At 53.9% G+C, this 18,016-nt stretch overlaps 5 protein-coding genes across 5 annotated transcripts; 4 read left to right on the forward strand and 1 right to left on the reverse strand.

Annotated features, from left to right (window-relative positions):
* The first annotated feature begins 410 nt into the window (after nt 1–410).
* Nucleotides 411–1,983, forward strand: GGS23DRAFT_556903 (GINS complex, Sld5 component). Its single transcript, XM_051515678.1, has 3 exons — nt 411–783; nt 859–1,039; nt 1,105–1,983. Exons 1-3 carry the CDS (start codon nt 659–661, stop codon nt 1,462–1,464), a joined length of 666 nt encoding a protein of 221 aa, XP_051373666.1. The 5' UTR covers nt 411–658; the 3' UTR covers nt 1,465–1,983.
* A 779-nt stretch (nt 1,984–2,762) lies between these two features.
* On the forward strand, nt 2,763–4,099 carry GGS23DRAFT_594519 (protein phosphatase methylesterase; the record flags this gene model as incomplete). Its single annotated transcript, XM_051518179.1, has 3 exons — nt 2,763–2,968; nt 3,025–3,848; nt 3,933–4,099. 3 exons carry the CDS (start codon nt 2,763–2,765, stop codon nt 4,097–4,099), a joined length of 1,197 nt encoding a protein of 398 aa, XP_051373667.1.
* Nucleotides 4,100–4,186: 87 nt separating this feature from the next.
* On the reverse strand, nt 4,187–5,997 carry GGS23DRAFT_401240 (dihydrouridine synthase). The gene is made up of 2 exons (XM_051513587.1): nt 5,642–5,997; nt 4,187–5,546 (listed from the first exon to the last, which is right to left on the reverse strand). The coding sequence occupies exons 1-2, from the start codon at nt 5,814–5,816 to the stop codon at nt 4,441–4,443; spliced, it is 1,281 nt and encodes a 426-aa protein (XP_051373668.1). The 5' UTR covers nt 5,817–5,997; the 3' UTR covers nt 4,187–4,440.
* A 2,647-nt stretch (nt 5,998–8,644) lies between these two features.
* On the forward strand, nt 8,645–11,967 carry GGS23DRAFT_556916 (uncharacterized protein). The gene has a single exon (XM_051515679.1). The coding sequence runs from the start codon at nt 8,857–8,859 to the stop codon at nt 11,833–11,835; it is 2,979 nt and encodes a 992-aa protein (XP_051373669.1). The 5' UTR covers nt 8,645–8,856; the 3' UTR covers nt 11,836–11,967.
* Nucleotides 11,968–13,549: 1,582 nt separating this feature from the next.
* Nucleotides 13,550–17,774, forward strand: GGS23DRAFT_617883 (uncharacterized protein; the record flags this gene model as incomplete). Its single annotated transcript, XM_051520906.1, has 5 exons — nt 13,550–13,926; nt 14,025–14,743; nt 14,805–14,901; nt 14,928–15,091; nt 15,150–17,774. Exons 1-5 carry the CDS (start codon nt 13,890–13,892, stop codon nt 17,772–17,774), a joined length of 3,642 nt encoding a protein of 1,213 aa, XP_051373670.1. The 5' UTR covers nt 13,550–13,889.
* Nucleotides 17,775–18,016: the final 242 nt, after the last annotated feature.

Genomic DNA, 18,016 nt, shown 5'->3' on the forward strand with positions numbered 1-18,016 from the left:
CGCCATCTAGCTATCCTTACCTTCTAGTCCTTTCCCAGCTGCCGCTTTCAACTAGCCGATCAACTAATTACAGCTATTTATAGCTGTGATCTAGGTTGATTAGCACTGGGCTAGTTGTTCGCAGTTGGGTAGCCTTTTCTCGTGCCTCCATCACAGCGTACCCACGCTGCTCCTATTCATTATATAATAATTAAGCTAACATTTATATACCTATATACTGTATAGCATAAATATAAATATTTATATTTTATAATAATATCAACTGTTAATTTATTATATTTCATTATATATATATATAAGTATAATCATAATTATAATAACTTTTATTTTTTATATAGTACTTTAGGTACTTATAATAAAATATACCTAAACTCTGCCATCTACGTTACTACCTTATGAATCTCTAGGTACCTACAGGTAACTTATCTCATTCTCGAGAGGTACCTACGTATGTATCTTTCACTGCCTAGAGGCACCTAGGCACCTAACTTAGGTATCCTCTAAACTATTAGGATTGGCACCTATATGTATAAGTTGGATACGTCAATATGAGCGGAGACATTCTCTGTCAACGACTCGGCGCTCCCAATCCCCGGAGCATTCATTTGCCTTCCCACATCACAAGTACCCGCACGTATACAAAGCACAGAAATCGGACATGGATATCGACGATATTCTACGAGACGTGGATCCGACCTTCGACTCTACCCCCGAAGAGACCCGAGACCTCCAGGCGTTAACGCGTGCTTGGGTGGCCGAGAGATGCTCCCCCGAATTACTCGCGTACGTCACGCGCGGTGCGACAGCCGCTTGCCAGGACCGTCGATGGACTAGCTAATGAAGCTCACTGTCTCGTAGCTGGCCGGCTGACGGGCTCTTCGAGCGCGTGAGCGAGCGCATCAAACAGCAGATCGAGAAAATCGAAGAGATGACAGGCGACATGGACCCCAGGACGAATTTTGCCCTCATTGTCATACAGACGGAGCTCGAGCGCTACAAATATCTAGTACGAAGCTACCTGAGAGCTCGCATGGCTAAGGTAGAGCCTATGCGCCCGCCGCCTTTCTCACTGCTTAACCTGCTGATCCGGTCCGCCTCAACCAGGTCGACAAGCACACGCTATACTATCTGTCAAGCCCCATCCTCCAAGCACGCCTTTCCCCGGCAGAGCTTGCATATGCGACACGACACCAGGCGCTACTCCACAATCACTACCTATCCTCTTTCTTATCATCCTTCCCTCCGCCTCTGCAGAATCTTAACGACACCGCTGGGAGTGCCAGCATGATTGACGTTCCCGACGTAGACACGGCCGTGTTTATCCGCCTGCTCAGCGATACGCTCGTGGAAGGTCGAGGAACGGATGCCGATGGTGCCATGAACGGCAAGAACGGCGATATTGTCATCCTGAGGTGGTCCGACGCAAGAAAGCTGGTTGAATCGGGGTTGGCCGAGGTCGTGTGAGTCTAGACAGGATTTACAAGCACCTCCCAGCGAAGGGCCATGCTTGTCTAGCCGCGAAGGAGCTACCCGCAACAGCCCTACACGCCGGGATCACGAGGGTTTCAACACATGGGTCGCAGTGAGAGCCAGTCACCAGCTCAGGCGGCGGCCACCTCGGGATCCCACTGCGATAAAACACTGTGCGGGAGGGGCCGTCGGCACGCAGCCTCGGGCCGCGTCATCCCCATCATGCAACAAGGCTCAGATACATATGCCCACCTGTATATATACACTAAGGCTCTGGAGAGGAAGCCTCCCCGAGGCTGCGCCCACAAAGCTGCTACGGTTAACCTGGAAGTACTGTCCTTATATCGACCACGGCACAGCCTAGGGCTGCCTTTCAAGCGCATCGGCCTTTTATCTTTAGAAAAGCTTATTAAATTAATGTAATATTTATATTATATTTATATTATAGTCTGAGTTTGATGTATTTTAGCATTATAATAGAGATACTTTTAATAGATAGTAATCAATTTTAAAGATAGTAACAGTTCTCAACATAGTACCTATTAATAGACCTCTATCCCCCGTATGGTAGGCACAGATGAGCTAAGTAGCGAAGACTACCAAGAAGCGCTGTTAGGAATCGAACCTATCCTTCGTTAAGTAACCTACTGATCTGGCACCTATCCGGGAACGTACCTAGCGGGGTATAGGTGAGTACCTTAGGTACCTAGGTAGATATATCATCTTTGGAAGCGTAACACATCCGAGCAACCCCGCTATCCTTTCCCGTCCTCTATACCATCGTATACCTTAGGTACCTCCTACCATCGCCTCCAGAACTCCCCCCGGTGTACTTGTGTACCTACTAGGTATTTAGGTGGGTAGGTTAGGTACCTTAGGTACCTGAGGCATGTGGGTAGTTGAGTCGCGGAAGCGATGCCCTGCATATGTACGTATCGAGTCCACGGGGCGCACCTACCTTATCTCCTGCTGCCGTGGGAGTGCCGAGCCTTAGGTAGCTACCCACGTCATAAGCTTTGCACTTCACTTCGCACTATACATTTAGGGGCCCTCGGGACGTCGCTTCTCTTGTCTGCCCTGCATTGCTGCCCACATCCTCAAGTACCTAGGTACCTACGCGCCCAAGGTAACGTCCCGCTAACTCGCTGCTGCGGGCGCACTCCGTTGCCATCCAGGAGAACCCGAAAGTCGCCCATCTTCCGCTCCCTTCCACTCCCGTCCCCACACCAACTCGGCACCACGGCTGGGCAATTGAGCCAGGTTCCTCGCCCGCCCGCCAGACCTGCGTTACGATGAGTAGCCTTCAGAAGGCCTGGGCCAAGAACCGCTTGAGTCTTCTGCCTCCCGAGAGCTTCGACGAGCGGGACGAGGAGGAGGCGGGCCACGTCTCCGACCTGCCAGAGCATCCCGACGATGATTCGTCCTCGGCATCCTCAGCCTCCTCCACCGGCACCGTCATCCCGTCTCCAAGCCAGAACCTCTTTGCCAGGCCTCAGGGGTAGCTCCTCTCCAACCGTTTACCCTCCATTCCGCGGCAGCTGATCTCGTACACAGCGCGCCGAGAGGGCGGTCCCTCCAGCAGATCCCCTGGACCACCTACTTCGAGAGGGAGCTGTTCCTCCACGACCCAAGCGGCCCTGCGAATCCGACCATCCATGCCTACCTGACCTCTCCTGTCGGTAAGGGCCCTCTGTTCGTCATGCATCATGGTGCCGGTTCGTCGGGCCTTTCCTTCGCCGTCGTGGGAGCCGAAATCCGGAAACGCCTCTCGTCCGCCGGCATTCTGTCCCTTGATGCCCGGGGCCACGGCTCGACCACCACCCCGGACAGCCAAGCAGGCGACCTCAGCCTCGAGACTCTGGCTGCCGACCTCCTCTCCGCCATCTTGTTGACTCAGAAAGAGATGAAGTGGGTTGAGCTGCCGCCGATCATCTTGGTTGGGCACTCGCTGGGCGGCGCCGTGGTAACCGAGCTCGCGAAGGCGGGACAGCTTGGCAGCGCGCTTCTAGGGTACGCTGTCCTTGACGTGGTCGAAGGTTCGGCTATCGACGCCCTCCAGAGCATGCACACCTATCTCTCGACGCGGCCAGACGGATTCTCGACCCTAGAAGCCGGTATCGACTGGCATATCAGATCGAGGACGATTCGCAACTCGGTCTCCGCACGCACTAGCGTCCCGGCTCTGCTCGTGTTGAACGAGCGGCCTGGCGACCCGCGGCCCTGGAAGTGGAGGACCAATCTCGGCGCGACACAGCCGTTTTGGGAGAACTGGTTTGTCGGGTTGAGCAAGAAGTTCCTGAGTGCGAAGGGTGGGAAGCTACTGCTCCTCGCCGGAACGGATAGGCTGGATACAGAACTAACAATCGGTCAGATGCAAGGTTCGTGCTCTGCATACCCTCTTCCTCTGTCAGTCTCGACTCGAGCGCTCTGCGGGAACTAACTAACTCCTTTCGCTGGGCTAGGGAAGTACGCCCTACAAGTGTTCCCGGAGGCAGGCCATTTCATCCACGAGGATCTGCCCGAGAAGACCGCCATATCACTCGTGGACTTCCATCGTCGTAACGATAGAAGCGCGCTGATACTACCGCCTAAAGTATCCGACCTTTTGAAGCAGGGAAAGAAGGTTTAGCTGTATGTATGGTAGCCAGGGTGATATCAACCGTACTGGCCACGAACCGGCCGACTGGCCGGGCTATCTGACACAAGCGTTCGTTCCGTAGCCGTTAAGTTACTAGACGCGAATAGAATTATCTCAGACGATATCGAGCCTAAATCCGTCCAGCTCATACCCACTTCCTAGGCCGATCCGCCAACCATTTGCTGGCACGTCAGTGTAAATATCCTGTCACAAAAATCGAGTAGAGGCCCGATATATATATACATATAACTATGTATATATATACCTATGTCGCTCGACACCCCCGTATGCCGTCTCTCGCCAACTCCTGCGATGCGATTCCTCGTCCACCCTTAAGCGGATATCGGCACCCCCTCGGTTGGCTGCGCCTCTGTCTGCATAGTGACACCACGTTCCGACAAGCCTTTCCTGGTTTGCGATTCCGAGCACCTAGACTCTGCCATGAGACCACCCGCGGCGAGCGCACTGCTATTGGTGATCTTCTTGGGTTTCTGCCCCAGACTATCGGGGTCAATTTCGAGACTCCTATCGACCTCCCGTGCGCGCCCTATCAAGTGGTCAAGGCCAAGAATTTCGCACACCCTCGTATAGCTCCTGCAGGCGCTAATGTGGCGGTAGACGGGCTTCTTTCCGGGTATGAGTTGGCAAAGGAGGAATTTGGTGTTTCCGAACCTGTTTTCGACTTCCATCGCGTAGCAGATGTACTGCTCCACAACCTCGTTCCACGGCAGAAAGCCCCCGTCAGCTTTAGCTCGGAAGCAGCTAGGGTTCTTCTCTGCTTGGGTTGCTATCATGGCCCCATCGACCCCGTACTCCCGGATCAGCTCCAGGGCTTGGTCTCTATTCTCCACGTCGCCATTCATCAGACACGCGACGCCTGCCTCCCGGCAAATGTTGCCGACCATGCGCAGCTGACCCCGAATAGCCCGTTCTCGTGGCCGCATGGGCGTCGTCCGACAGTGAACCGTCAGGCCGGTTATTCCCGTCGCCACTAGCCGCCTGACCAAGGTCTCGGTCGCCTCTGCGGTATCGAGGATCCTAATCTTGACGCTGATTCCAATCTGGAATTCTGGGGTAATTTCTCGGACCAGCGCCTCTAGGATCGCGCACAGCTTATCGGGAGTTCGGAGTAGGGCAGCGCCCATGCCGTCGTGGGTACTAAACGGCTTTGGGCATCCGGCGTTCACATCGATGCCGGCAACATCGGCAGCCACGAGTCTGGCTGCCTGCACTGCGAGCTCGGGATTCGACGTGCCAACCTGAAAGATGAGCCTACCCGCTTCTTTCTCCGAGTGCATACGGTAAATTATGCTATCCCTGGCGTCGGCTGGCGGGGTTTTGGCGCCTTGCGATGGCTTCCGCGTCCATTCGATCGTCCTCGTCTCGGGGTCATATCGCCTCGTTGTTCCGATCAGGGACCTATCGACGGTCTCGGGCCCTATCCGGCAGCGAATCAGACGCCTTATCTCCTCGTGTGGTGACTACCGGGAGGATGGTGGAGAGAAGATCGAAGCCAGGAAGCAGATAACGTACCCCATACCAACTCAGCTCCGTAGTGCAGGGCCAGAAGTCGCGACGGCAATTCCCCCGAACGAACCATCGGCGCGAGGACGACCTTGCCTCGGTAGTCGACGCCGTTGCGGGGGATCGCCACCTTCTTCACTTCGGGGGTCATGATCCTTCTGACTGCGCGTAGCAACCATGACATGACAGGTGACCTAATTTATCAAGGGCCATCGCTAGAGAGCGTGACAGAGGTAGAGCGTTCAAAAGAGCGCCGCCGCCAAAAGAGCATAGCTAAAGTAGGCAAATTTGGTCTTATCTAATCAATTATCTACCTAACCGAGTTTGCCTTGGCCTCCGAATACATAGGTACGTGCTAACACTTGTTGTAACCGGACGTACCATTCTACAAGGTTCGGAAGAGTTAGGTACTGTTACGAGCTAGATGTAGGTGCCTACCTAGGTACCTAGGAGGTAAGTAGGCAATTAGGCTCTCATATAGGTATATAGATAGGTAGGTATACCTATACCATATAGGTACTTACCTTAGGTGCGTTGCTGCGATAGCGAGTTGGGAGTCTGGCGCAATACCTGTAAAATGGTGCTGGCGTATTGTACTACGTAATGTTGTAAGTCTACGAGTACCAAAGGTATTCTTTCCAGGATTATAGTAGATCTCATCGTTCAAGGGGTTCATAGATAGGGGTTCAACTTCGTTGCATAGGTACCTAGGTAGGTACCTGTATTCAAAGATGGGGCCTCCCTCCTCTCTATATGCCTCATCCAAGCTTATTGCGAGCCGATTCTTTTTAGACTCGGTGCCTGGCTACTGACATGTATATATATATATATATATATACATATGGAATCACACCTGCTATAAATGAAGGCTGCGTGCACCTATCTCAAATAAATAAATGGGATCGTCCTCTGTGAGGTTCTTGTTCTTGGTCTGGTCCCCCTTGCTGTTTCGGGTTGGGATTCCTGGGCAATTTTCAGGTGTCTACTCATAACTTACCTATCTTAGTGGGGAGGGGGGCGAGGGGAAGAGAAGGAAACGCGCAAGGAACGAGACCGATGGATTAGATGCGTAGTTTTTACTTGATTGTGTCGCTCTGGTTACAAAGAGGTACGAAAGAGAAAAGACTCAAGCTGTAGAGATCGAGTACCTACCTAGGCAGGAGGGCTCGTAACCCGCTTGATAGGTTTAGGTACTCAAGGTACCTACCCAAGGTAGCGTTTCATGCATTCCACCCGCAACCCTTTCGTGTCCAACATTGGGTGACTCCTGACGTAGCACAATCTCATACCTTTACTATATACGATGTATTCCCGGCTGTTTTCGCAGGTGGCACGGTTGTCATCGATGGCCCGAGATTCGAAGCCCTCCCCGAGGATTCTTCGAGACTCCGGACCAACCAACCTCCAGTCTCACGTCAGCTTTCAGGGAGGATCGAGGCCAGCCTTGCCGACCAATCCGCAACCCGCGAACCCGTCCCTGCAGCTCGTCTGCCGTGTTTGCGTCATCGAGCATGTAACCAAGTCACATCCACATACCCAGGAGCCAGGACAACATCAATACCTTAGGTACCTACCTAGGGAGGTACCTGGCGGTAGAAGTCTACTGTATTAAGGTACATTACGTGCCTTCGGACGGGTACCTTGGTTACCTGCGCTGATACCCGAGGCAACCTAAAGGAAACCCTTTCTCTAGCCGGAATTAGCACCGTACGTACCTATGTACGCACATACTCGTAAGCCGATCCAGTATGCGCGCGTACGCTTAAGATGGTAAGGGTTGAAAAGCATGATATATATAGGTGTAGGTACGTACCCATAGACCTGCTCCAGAGAAATGTGGTGTGGCACATTGGATAATCCCTCCATCCACCTGATGAATGAATCCACCATGGGAGGTACCTTACACGATGAGGACGCCTACTCCAGCAGATACCTATCAGGTACCTCAGTGCCTGAGGTCCCTTGATACGGGGCATTAAAACGCGTAAGGTACTATTAGTAGCTAAGGTACAAACCTCCTATATGTCTAAGGTAGGTATATACTTAATATAAACGTAAACTTTTCATATATTAAGTTAAGTACCTATTTACATTAAGAGTCTCTCTGTCTTTAAATATAACTAGAAACGCAAATAGTAAATAATATTTTATATGATTTTTAATATATATACATAATAATATTATTAGAAGTATTTTATAAACTTATAGAATATTTAAATATATTATATATTATATGTTTATATAAGTATGTAAAGCTAAATATATTTTATTTATAAATATATATAGGTATATAAAAGTAGGCATCTAATTCTCTAGTATATATATCTACTGTAGGAGGTACCTATTTAATTTACGTACTAGGTACTTTCATAAACAGATACCGTAGGTACTCGCAGTTTCAGTAGGTACCTTAGGTACCTAGGTACGTACTTTGCCATAGATGCCCGTATTGTGGGAAGCATACGAAGTGATACGCAATCCAAACTACCTAGTACTCATACCTACCTTGTAGTAGCCTCCTCGAACTTCCAAGAAGGCTACTTTACAACATTACACCATCGTGTACGAGATCTTCCCTTCTCCCCTCCTCCTCTCACTCTCTCCCTCCCCCTTTTTTGCTTTCTCGGTCCGTTAGTGCGCAGTATTGGTTGACATTCCCTTTCCATCTGAATCAGTCGAGCTGGCGAAGCCAGTCATCGTCTCGTTCCCTCGAACCGCCTACCCACCGAGGCGCTCCGCACTATCGAGGAGTCTACGTATTGTCACCCTCAGAACCACTACACGCCCTCCGCCCCAAGGTTCACCGTTGTTTGACACGCGCTCTTATTAATAATATTACCTGTGTAGTGGACCCTGGTCCATCGTGTTACCTCGACTAAGGATCACCTACACGCGCACCGTTCTCATCGAACCCACGTATACTTGGGTACCTCGCCGTACCCGAGCTTGCGCCCGTCTGCCTGAAGGGAAGGGGGAAAAAAAGGCTGTGCTTGCTGGGTTTATCCCCGGTCTTGGGCCTAGCAGCATGGCTTCAAGTAAGTTGGCGAGCCAAGCCTCCATTTATATTCTTCCTCCCTCCCTTCCACCTACCAGTCCCCCCCCTCCCCCCCCTCCGGCGATGGCAACGGAGAGAAGACGATCAATGATTGTATACCATCCGGCGGCAAACTCGGAGCCAAGGCAGATTCACGACCCTCCTCGAGACCGCGACACCACCGGCCACCATGTTCGGCTCCAAGTCGCGGTTTGACCGCCTCTCGTCTTTCTTCCCGTCACTGATCAATACTTCTCAACCTCCAGATCCCCCCCCGGAAGCTGTCCACCGCAAACCCCTACCTGCCCAGTCTCCCGTCCGGGATGCTCCACCGAGTCTTCTGAGCCTGCCTCTGCAGCCCTCCGAACAGATAGTCGAATCTGAGATCACAAGCCTGCATGACGACCCCGACAACCCTGCGGCCTCATGGTCTCTCACAGACCGGAAAAGGGACTCGACAGAAAGTAATGTGGCCAGTCCTACTACGGGGAAGCTACATAAGACCCCCCCCAGGACGGAGACGCCGCCCTCGACAGACACCTTCGCCGCACCTGCTCGGGGATCTACGTTTCACTTCACCGAGACCAAGTCACCCCCACGTCTTGATAAGGACCAAAGGAAACGTAGTAGCTCCGTCTTCGGAAGATCCCACAAACCATCGCATTCTCAAGCAAACTTGGCCCCTCGACAGGCTTCGCCCGAGTCTAGGGCACGGAGCGTATCTGCGCAGCCACCTCTTAACCGCTCAGATCCGCCCTCCGGGAATCTCGCCATATCTGCAGCCGCGGTAGCCCTATCTCGCCCGGGATCTAGCAATGGCAGCCAAAGCCCGACCCGAGAAAGCGAGCGGCGTGGGCGGTTGAGAAAAAGCTGGCTCCCCGGAGCACGCTCGAGATCCCACTCCAGAGGCCAGGCGAAAGCTACGGGTGCGACGGCATGGATACTCGGACAGAACGCCGATTACAACACGGCCTTCCTAGCGAACGGGGAGAAAGTTCCAGAGCTGTGGAACGAGGGCGGAAACGTTTACATTTACCTAGACCCTAAAGGTAGCGGCGCGAGCCCGTCTTTTAAAGTTCCAGGATTTGTCGTGGATTCCTCGCTAGTTTTTGCTGAGCTCATCGAGGCTGAGATGGCATCGCCTACGAGCTCGGGACGGAGTCGTGCTCGCAGTTTCGGCGGTCGAGATAGCCTGTCGGTTGAAGACGCAACGCGCAGGGTCCAGTCGCCTCCGCTCCTCGAGCCGCAAGGAGAAGGCGAGTCGCGGCTGTACCTACCCGTCTCTATGTCAACCCCCGGCCACAGGTCGGAGGCTGACATGGAACGACTAATATCGACCCGGAATATGTTTGCGTTCTTGACTGGCCAACCACTGGTGTGTACCAAGGAACAGCCAACTCTCTTCAGCGTTTTCCTGAATATCTCCGCCCTGTTGAAGGAGTTTGAATTTACGGATGACACCGGGTCGACTTTCGGAGGCGCCGTCGACATGAGTTTTGGCTTCTTTATGGATCAAATGGGCCTTGCCGATGTAAGGCACAGCAGAGAGAAGACACTGGAATCCCTGATTCTAGGCGAGCGAATGCGCTCGATGACCCTCTACAACGAGGCGTTTGCTCATGCCGTGGGCAAGTACTCGGCGATCCGAGACCTAAACTCTCCTCTATGGGAACAGGTGTCCCCGATCACGCGCGAGAGGCTGGAGCGCGCGTATTTCGAATTGGTGAATCGGCAGAACGGCGTCAACAACAGACTAGAGTCATTTGACTTCCCGGCCCTATTCTCTGGTGTCGCTAACTCGACGTCCAACTCGGATTACAAGGATGTCAAGTTTAACACCTGGAGGAAATCATTCGGCCGCATGAGGCAATTCGTCCTGGGCTACTACAAAACCAATTTTGGGAGCTGGCCGCCGAAGGCTCGCAGTAAAAAGAACCCTTTCACTGAGAGCGGCCTGAACAGACAAGTTCTGAAGATCCTCTATTCGGACCTCTGTGCGCTCTACGACTTGCTCGCCGACCGGGAATCGATCACTACGCGTGTGATCGACCAGAACGCAGAAGATATCGCCAACGACGACAAGAATCCTCACCTCTCGGCTCTGCGCAAGGTCCTCGGCGAATTCGACCAATCTTCGCCGCCTGTACTCCCCCCCATCCCGTTCGACCTTCCCAAGCTACCCAGCATGACCAGCGTTCAAGAGAACTACTACGAGCTTTCTGCCAAGGAGCAGGCACGGCTCGACAGAAATCTACAAGAGTACCAGATGATGCTGATTCTGAATAAGGCGTACGATTTTGAAACCTTCAAGTTGGCTATTCCGTTCCTTGAGGAATTCAAGGAATTTGAACAGAAGGAGGCCAAGGGGAGAACGGCCGCAGACATGGCGGAGCAGCGAATTGGCTACTGGCTATTCCTCTACGTCGTCATTCAATCGCTTCCGATGCTGGTAGTGGACGCCCCAGGTCTGCAATTTACGGAAGGTGTCGAATATTTCCTATGCCAGCCCCCTAGGGGTCACGCGCCATGGATGGAGGACGCCCCGTCGGTACGCAAGGGGTGGTACGAGGTAGCTGGCGGGGGTGGCCTGGTGGAGCTTTCGACTGATGCTGTGGAATTTAGCATCGAGGGCATCTACCACCGTAGCCACTGCTGGTTGGTAGCGAAGCGTTGGCAGCTCGGAGACAGCGCTAATTCCCCAGCACCACATGGAAACTTATCCCCTCTCCCAGCGCCGCAGTCGGTGTTCACGGATATGGACCCTAGCGTATCGAACCCAGCGCTGATCAGCCGGAGCGAGTCTCCGCAAGCTGCTCCGCCGGGGGTTGCCCTCAGACAGAGGACTGCGTCTCCTGGTGGTAGGCGGCAATCCTACCGAAGTAGCGTAGCATTGGGGCTTGAGCCTGTCCCGGTTTCTGTGGATGGTCTGCCAATGCCCGGGTCGCGGGTCACCAGCGTCAGGGGCGTCTCGCCGGTCCAACGGCCGCTCAGCACCGCGATGGCCCGCAGCAGGTCTTCGGGCAATCTCAGTGGCCTCCCGGGTTCTCCTGTTCACGCGCATACGGACTCGAGGACCAGTTCCCGGCAGGACTCGGTCGGCGGAAGTACGTTCGACGATATACTAAAAGATATGGATCAGAAACCGAAGAAGAAGAGGGGATTTTTCTAAACCGGCTTCACGATTGACGACTCGTTATCTTTTCGTCCCCAGACCTTTTTTTTTTAACGGAATCTATTCTCCATAACATCTGCCGTATACTATTTAGTTTTTCCTTGTTCTTTTTTCTCCCCCCCCCCCCCCCCCCCCCCCAACGGGTGGTATACATAAAGGGCATCGGAAAATCATACAGAACGGCACTTTGCATAATACGGATCCCCGCGCATCCCTAGCGTTTCACTAGTCAGGATAGAATACGGTTGTTCATCTACCGACTTGACAATGCCATAGCGGGTCCCATCACTCCGGGTAAGCACTTTTGCCCGAGTGTTGTCTATGCATGCACGCATACGCACACGCGACCTGTCTAGCTATCGGCAGGATAGGCCAATACATATAGAAGGGATATATCTGAGGCACGTTAATACTAGAGATACGTGTGGTAAACCCCGCAGCGTCCAGTCTGACAGCTCGGACAGACTGGGGTGTAGATGAACGGAGCGTCGAGCTATACTGGAACAAGGCTCATGGAAATATATCCTTATGGAGGGTTAGATGCGGCTAGGGTGTTGGGAGAGTAAGTAGGTACCTACCTAGGTAGAGGCATGGATAGATAGAGGTACCTGACATAGGTTCGGATATATGATGCGATTGTGTGTGAGTGTGGGTGTGCTGCGTAGTACCTACCTACTAGTACCTAGTAAGTTCAGTCGGTATTACCATAGGTAGGATCCGACCTATGGGGTCAACTAGGTACCTTTGGAACCTCGACGGCGCGCTCGCCGGTCGGTTCTCCTCTGAGCCGATAGGGTGATCTAGGCCGGTGGGCACAAGGGAGTGGCAGGCGGGCGTACGAGATTTTCCTATCCTTCTTCCCACGCGACAGAATACCGTCTCCTTCGACCTTTTTACCTGAGGCATTGAAACCGCTATAAGTAGGCAGGTCCGGGTAGGACGTGATAGCAGTAGCGGGGGTTGGATTAGAGGTAGAGGAATGCTTTGGCACCTTGGTATATATTGTAGGTACCTACCTAGGTACCTACCTAGGTACCTATGTGCTGCCTACCTCTAGGAGGTAGGTACCTACCTACCTCTACCAGGTACCTACCTACCTCTACCAGGTACCTAGGTACCTCGTCGCATCAGGTACCGCCCAGGAGGTAAGGTTAGGTACCCGTAGCTAGTGGACGGTGGGAATCCGTCTAGTATTGGGACTTGTAAGGGTCCACTAGTGGTAGTGGACACCTACCTGATATTCGATGTAGGGTACCCCAAGGTAGTGTGCGTCGACCCTAGGAACGGAACCAGCCCCTTCTTCTGTCGTGCATTCATTGCGGTTTGCCTGAATTACGAGGATTATTCTTCCCATTGAGTTCCTCGCGATAAGCCAATCTCTCGCTCAACCCGCCCGCCCCGGCGCCCGCGCACGTCCACAGACGCGATCCCTACCACACACGCCATATCGTCCGCATGTAGCGACGGCGAAGAAGAAAACGCAGCGTCGGCGAAATCCTACTTTGATACCACCAGCATCGTGTGCATACACACACTCTCTCTCACACACACACACGCACACCGCACACCGCACACCACACGCACTTCTCCCAGTACCTTTATCCAATTTATTAAATCTCATCCGTACACTTACCCCCCCCCCCCCCCAGTGTGCCCGGATGCCTGGGTAACGGTCGGCTCGCATCCCGCCATCGACCTGCTCTAGGTACTCGATCGATCCACTGCTTACATAAATTCCCATCCGCGGTTTGTCACGGCCGCCGGTGCAACCGCAGCAACACCGCCGTTGCAGACTTGACCCGGTTACGCGAAGCATGCAACCCCGTTTCTCCGAACGACAAGCGGTCTGCTACGTGCATAGCTCTTGAGAGGCGGCTGGCCAGGCTGGAAGCCTGCCTCCTCGACCAAGAACACCACCCCCGGCCGACTGCCTGAATCGTGTTTCTCGCGGTCGGTGTGAGTTGTGTGAACGGGGTTGCGAACGACGGTGCCTCGCCGCCCACCCGACCAGCGCTGGCCTTGCGCGTGTGCTTCTTCCCTATTATTTCCCGATGGACTCGAATGAAGACTCGCAGGCTACGCAACCAGGTAAGCTCCCACCCAGCCTTACGATTGTGTGCCGACTGTCCCGGTCGGACTTGCTCTCTCTCTCTTTCTCTCTCCTAACAACAACCAACGTTCTCTAGCTACCCAAAATGCCTTGGATCCCAGGAGGGTTGGAAAGCAGAACTCGGGATTCTCCGACGAAGACATCTCCGATATAATCTGCTTGCTCTATCCCAATTCCGACGGCGCGAGTCGCGAAGTAAAAAAGATCGCCTCCTCCCCCGAATACGCCCTCCATACCACCGGGAGGTACACTGCCGACGCCATCGACTCGGATCTATACCTCGAGGACGACGCTCGGGAGTTTGGTCGGACTCGAGGAATCGGCGACCATGCCCTGGTAATCAAATTATCCTCTGTCCTCAAGAATCCCCGTCTAGGCTTCACCTTTGGCCGCAACCGCACCCGGTGTGATCTCTGCTTCGCGTACGATCCGAGCAAGCGGCTCAGCAATATCCACTTTCGCATATTCGTGAACAGGCACGGCAGCGTCATGCTAGAAGACCAGTCGACAAACGGCACTGTCGTGGACAATAAGTTGCTCCGGAAGAGGAGCGATCCTCAGAAGTCGGGCCAGCTCGGCCCTACCAAGAGGGTTCTAGAGAGCGGCTCTACCATCAAGATCGTTATGCATCAGAATGCGAGCGATCTCGTGTTCCTCGTCCGCATTCCTCGCCGGGATGGCGACCATGAGACGGCGTATCGGAAGAGGTTGGAGGCGTACCTGCGACGGTCGCACCACGACGACGACAATAACGACGACCCCAACAAGACAATCGGACCCGGGCCAAGCGGCCATGTAAGAAAGATAGTTCTCGCTTTGCGGTTTCTCGCGTGGGTCGGAACTGACTGGATGCTAGGTCAATCTGTTCCCGCCTCCACGGGACGGGCGCAGGACTGTCGATAATCGCTGGGACATATCTCAGGAACCCACCCAACGCCTGCCCCGGGAATGGCGTGGGGGGAGAAGTACGCGCGCGTAGGCGTGATCGGGAAGGGCGCTTTCGCCACCGTCCATAAGGTGACCTCGAAATACGACGGATCGCCTTACGCGGCGAAGGAGCTAGATAAACGCCGATTTATGAAGAATGGCGTTCTGGACCAGAAGGTTGAGAATGAGATGAAAATCATGCAAAAGGTCCACCACGTAAGTAGACCGTTGGCGACTAGGTTCCCCTACCGACCCGCTAACCGTCAAAACCAAGCCCAACATTGTCAAGTATATCGAGCATTTCGACTGGGACCTGCACCAATTCTTCATCGTCATGGAATATGTTCCCGGGGGCGACCTGGGCAGGTTTGTTCAAGAACACGGCGCCATCGCAGAAGCCCACGTGAAGGTCATGGCTGAGCAGCTGCTCGGCGCGCTCGGGTACTTACACGATAACAAGATCACTCATCGCGACGTGAAGCCCGATAATATACTAATACAGTCGACGAATCCTCTGGTTGTCAAGCTAACAGATTTCGGCTTGTCCAAGATGATTGACACGGAACAGACCTATCTGAAAACGTTCTGTGGGACTCTCCTGTACTGTGCACCGGAAGTCTACAGCGAATATTCCTCGTATGACGACAACGGTAGGCGCACGCAGAGGAGAGGCCACAGGGCTGTGGATAGGGAGAGGTACGACCACGCTATAGACATATGGTCTCTTGGCGGCGTGCTGTTCTACGCCCTCGCCAACAGCCCGCCTTTTCCAGTTAAGAACGGGATCGCATACACGGAGCTGCTGGATCACATCATCAAGACACCGCTTAACGTATCGCCATTGTTGCAATACGGCGTTTCTAGAAACGGCATCCACTTCCTAACGAGAATGATCCACGTACGACCGGAGACCAGGGCCTCGATCTCAGAGCTCCAGGCACACCCGTGGTTGACGGGCGGAGCGAACCCCGCCGGTTCTATCTCTGCCGACGAGGAATTGGGGCAGGGGGCTTCGCAACTCAGCCTCGACGATAGATACGACGGCCAACTTACCGACCCCAATGTAAGTTCTCTGCTGGAGCCCGACCCTGACTTTTCTGTCGACTGCGAGTCGGAGAAAGAGAATTACACCTTTGGACTGGCCCGACCGAACAGGTTGTTCGGGGAAGTAAACGTATCGGCAATCGGCAGCTCGGGCGCCATCACGGAAGACCGCCTAAACCTCTCCGCCCCAGACCAAAACATCAGAGAGGCTGACACGCTAGAGACCGAGATTCTCGATAGCTTCGAGGAGTCGGGGGATCTTTCTACGCCTAGACAAACCCGCCCACCAAGCCACGATATCCTATCAATCAGCGATGATTCATCCCAAGATTTTACGAGTAGTGTCGTGTTGGGAATGACCGGGGCGCATTCTCAGAGCCTCGGCGGTGCCTCTTCGATCCTGGGAAATTTGAATGTCAGATCTTTAGCCAGCGGCGACCTGAGTTTCGAATCTAGGACCGGAGACTTGACCACCAGCAAGAGGAAGCCCGCCTACGATACGAGCGACGAGTACGGGGCGATCGCGGTCGAGGTAAAGCCGTCGATCAAGAGGCTCAAGTCGCAAGGTGACGTCACATTCTCCGGCACCGAAGACGAAATCGGTCTGCTCGCATCCGTCCCACAGGTTGCGAAAAATGAATCGGGTCGTCAAATCGACTACCCCCTTCCCAAGACGACGTTCTGGGATAGTTCTAACAAAGACACATGGCACCTCGACTATCCTGAGATGACCCATCTTCAGTACAATGCTTTCGAGCTTGCTGCCGAGAAGAGGAAGGAAGAGTTCAGCCCGGGGAAATCCCGACTTTGGGACCTCGCGATGAGAAATTTCCCGCCTACGCCTAGTCGACAGCAACCCAAGGGGACCGGCAGGGCCCTCGCGCTGCGTCCTGCCGGACTCGGACGCGACGGCCGGCTAGCTGACGAAGCTGCCGTCAAATGGGACGCAGCACAGAAGGCTTCGCCCATTATCGAAGAGGAATTAGAGTCGATTCCCGATACGCTTCCTCCCGAGACTCAGACACCCCCAGCCACGCCAGCTACGGAGCTGCCGAAAGCCGTCGCGGCATTTTACTCGGCCCAGGGGTCGTTAGTACCCGGAATAGCGATCCGCCTAAAAGACCCCGTCGTCTCGTGGGGACGGGACCGCAACAACACGGTTGTCTACGAGCCAGTCGCTGAATCTAAGGTTCCCAAGAACGCGTTCAGGGTCATGTTATGGAGGGATGGCTACACAGCGTCTTTCGACGAATTTCGCCCCTGGGACCCTAGTCGATCGGTGGTTAGCCGTACCATGCGTGCGTCTCCGGAGCCAGACTCGTACGCTTTCTACATATCAACGAAGGCCACGAACGGAATACGAATTAACAATAGTCCTCTGCAGCCCAACGAGCCGAAGGACAGCACCGCCGCTTGCAGATATTGGGTGAAGCTGTATCACGGCGACACGATAGTCTTCTGGGGAACCGAGAACGTGCACAGCCAGGCAAAGCTCACTTTCGAGTGCTATTGGGGTGGGTCTTCAGGGGCAAGGCCAGCAAACGAGCCTCCCATCTGCATACCCGAGCCACAAGCCCGCAAACTTGACCGCCTCTGGCCCAAAGCCGTGACGACGCTTCACTACGATCAAATTAAGGCCGAAGCGCAGCGCGACCAGGAGACCAGAATGAGGCATATGGACCAAGAACTGGAGCGTAGTCGTGTTTTCGAGCAGAAGCGGGCCGAGGCAGTCAAAGCCCTTGCCGCCCTCGCCTCCCGCCAAACTTCACCGGTCAGCGCAACTCCGGCCATCGGGAGAGCAGCCTACCCGCTCTTCCACCAATATCAATCGTCGTATCTTCAAAGTAGCGGTTAGAGAGGACCGTGGTGCCCACGAAACCCTGCAGCCTTATCCATTCTATCGGCCATGCCATGTTCCCGACCCACCTCCCCACTGCGCCAGCGCCCTGAAGAAACAGGCACGTACACGGTGACGTGCTCGAGGTACTAGCCTCCTGCCATATCAACTAGCAGCTTCGTCTAAGTTTTGTCGCCTGCCTCCCCTCCCAGCACAAAACTAGTAGACTGGGTGTCTGGATGTATGGGCTACAGCCGTGC

The sequence above is a fragment of the Durotheca rogersii genome (genome assembly GCF_024521655.1).
Source record: "Durotheca rogersii strain YMJ 92031201 chromosome Unknown GGS23scaffold_5, whole genome shotgun sequence".
Taxonomy (NCBI): domain Eukaryota; kingdom Fungi; phylum Ascomycota; class Sordariomycetes; order Xylariales; family Xylariaceae; genus Durotheca; species Durotheca rogersii.

What these genes read in the sequence shown, in the direction of transcription:
- GGS23DRAFT_556903 (XM_051515678.1), top strand. Translation starts at nt 659, where the DNA reads ATGGATATCGACGATATTCTACGAGACGTGGATCCGACCTTCGACTCT. An exon ending in TGCTCCCCCGAATTACTCGC is followed by an intron (nt 784 to 858) that starts GTACGTCACGCG and finishes ACTGTCTCGTAG; the next exon opens with CTGGCCGGCTGACGGGCTCT. An exon ending in TGAGAGCTCGCATGGCTAAG is followed by an intron (nt 1,040 to 1,104) that starts GTAGAGCCTATG and finishes CGCCTCAACCAG; the next exon opens with GTCGACAAGCACACGCTATA.
- GGS23DRAFT_401240 (XM_051513587.1), bottom strand. Translation starts at nt 5,816, where the DNA reads ATGTCATGGTTGCTACGCGCAGTCAGAAGGATCATGACCCCCGAAGTG. An exon ending in CGGAGCTGAGTTGGTATGGG is followed by an intron (nt 5,547 to 5,641) that starts GTACGTTATCTG and finishes GCTGCCGGATAG; the next exon opens with GGCCCGAGACCGTCGATAGG.
- GGS23DRAFT_556916 (XM_051515679.1), top strand. Translation starts at nt 8,857, where the DNA reads ATGTTCGGCTCCAAGTCGCGGTTTGACCGCCTCTCGTCTTTCTTCCCG.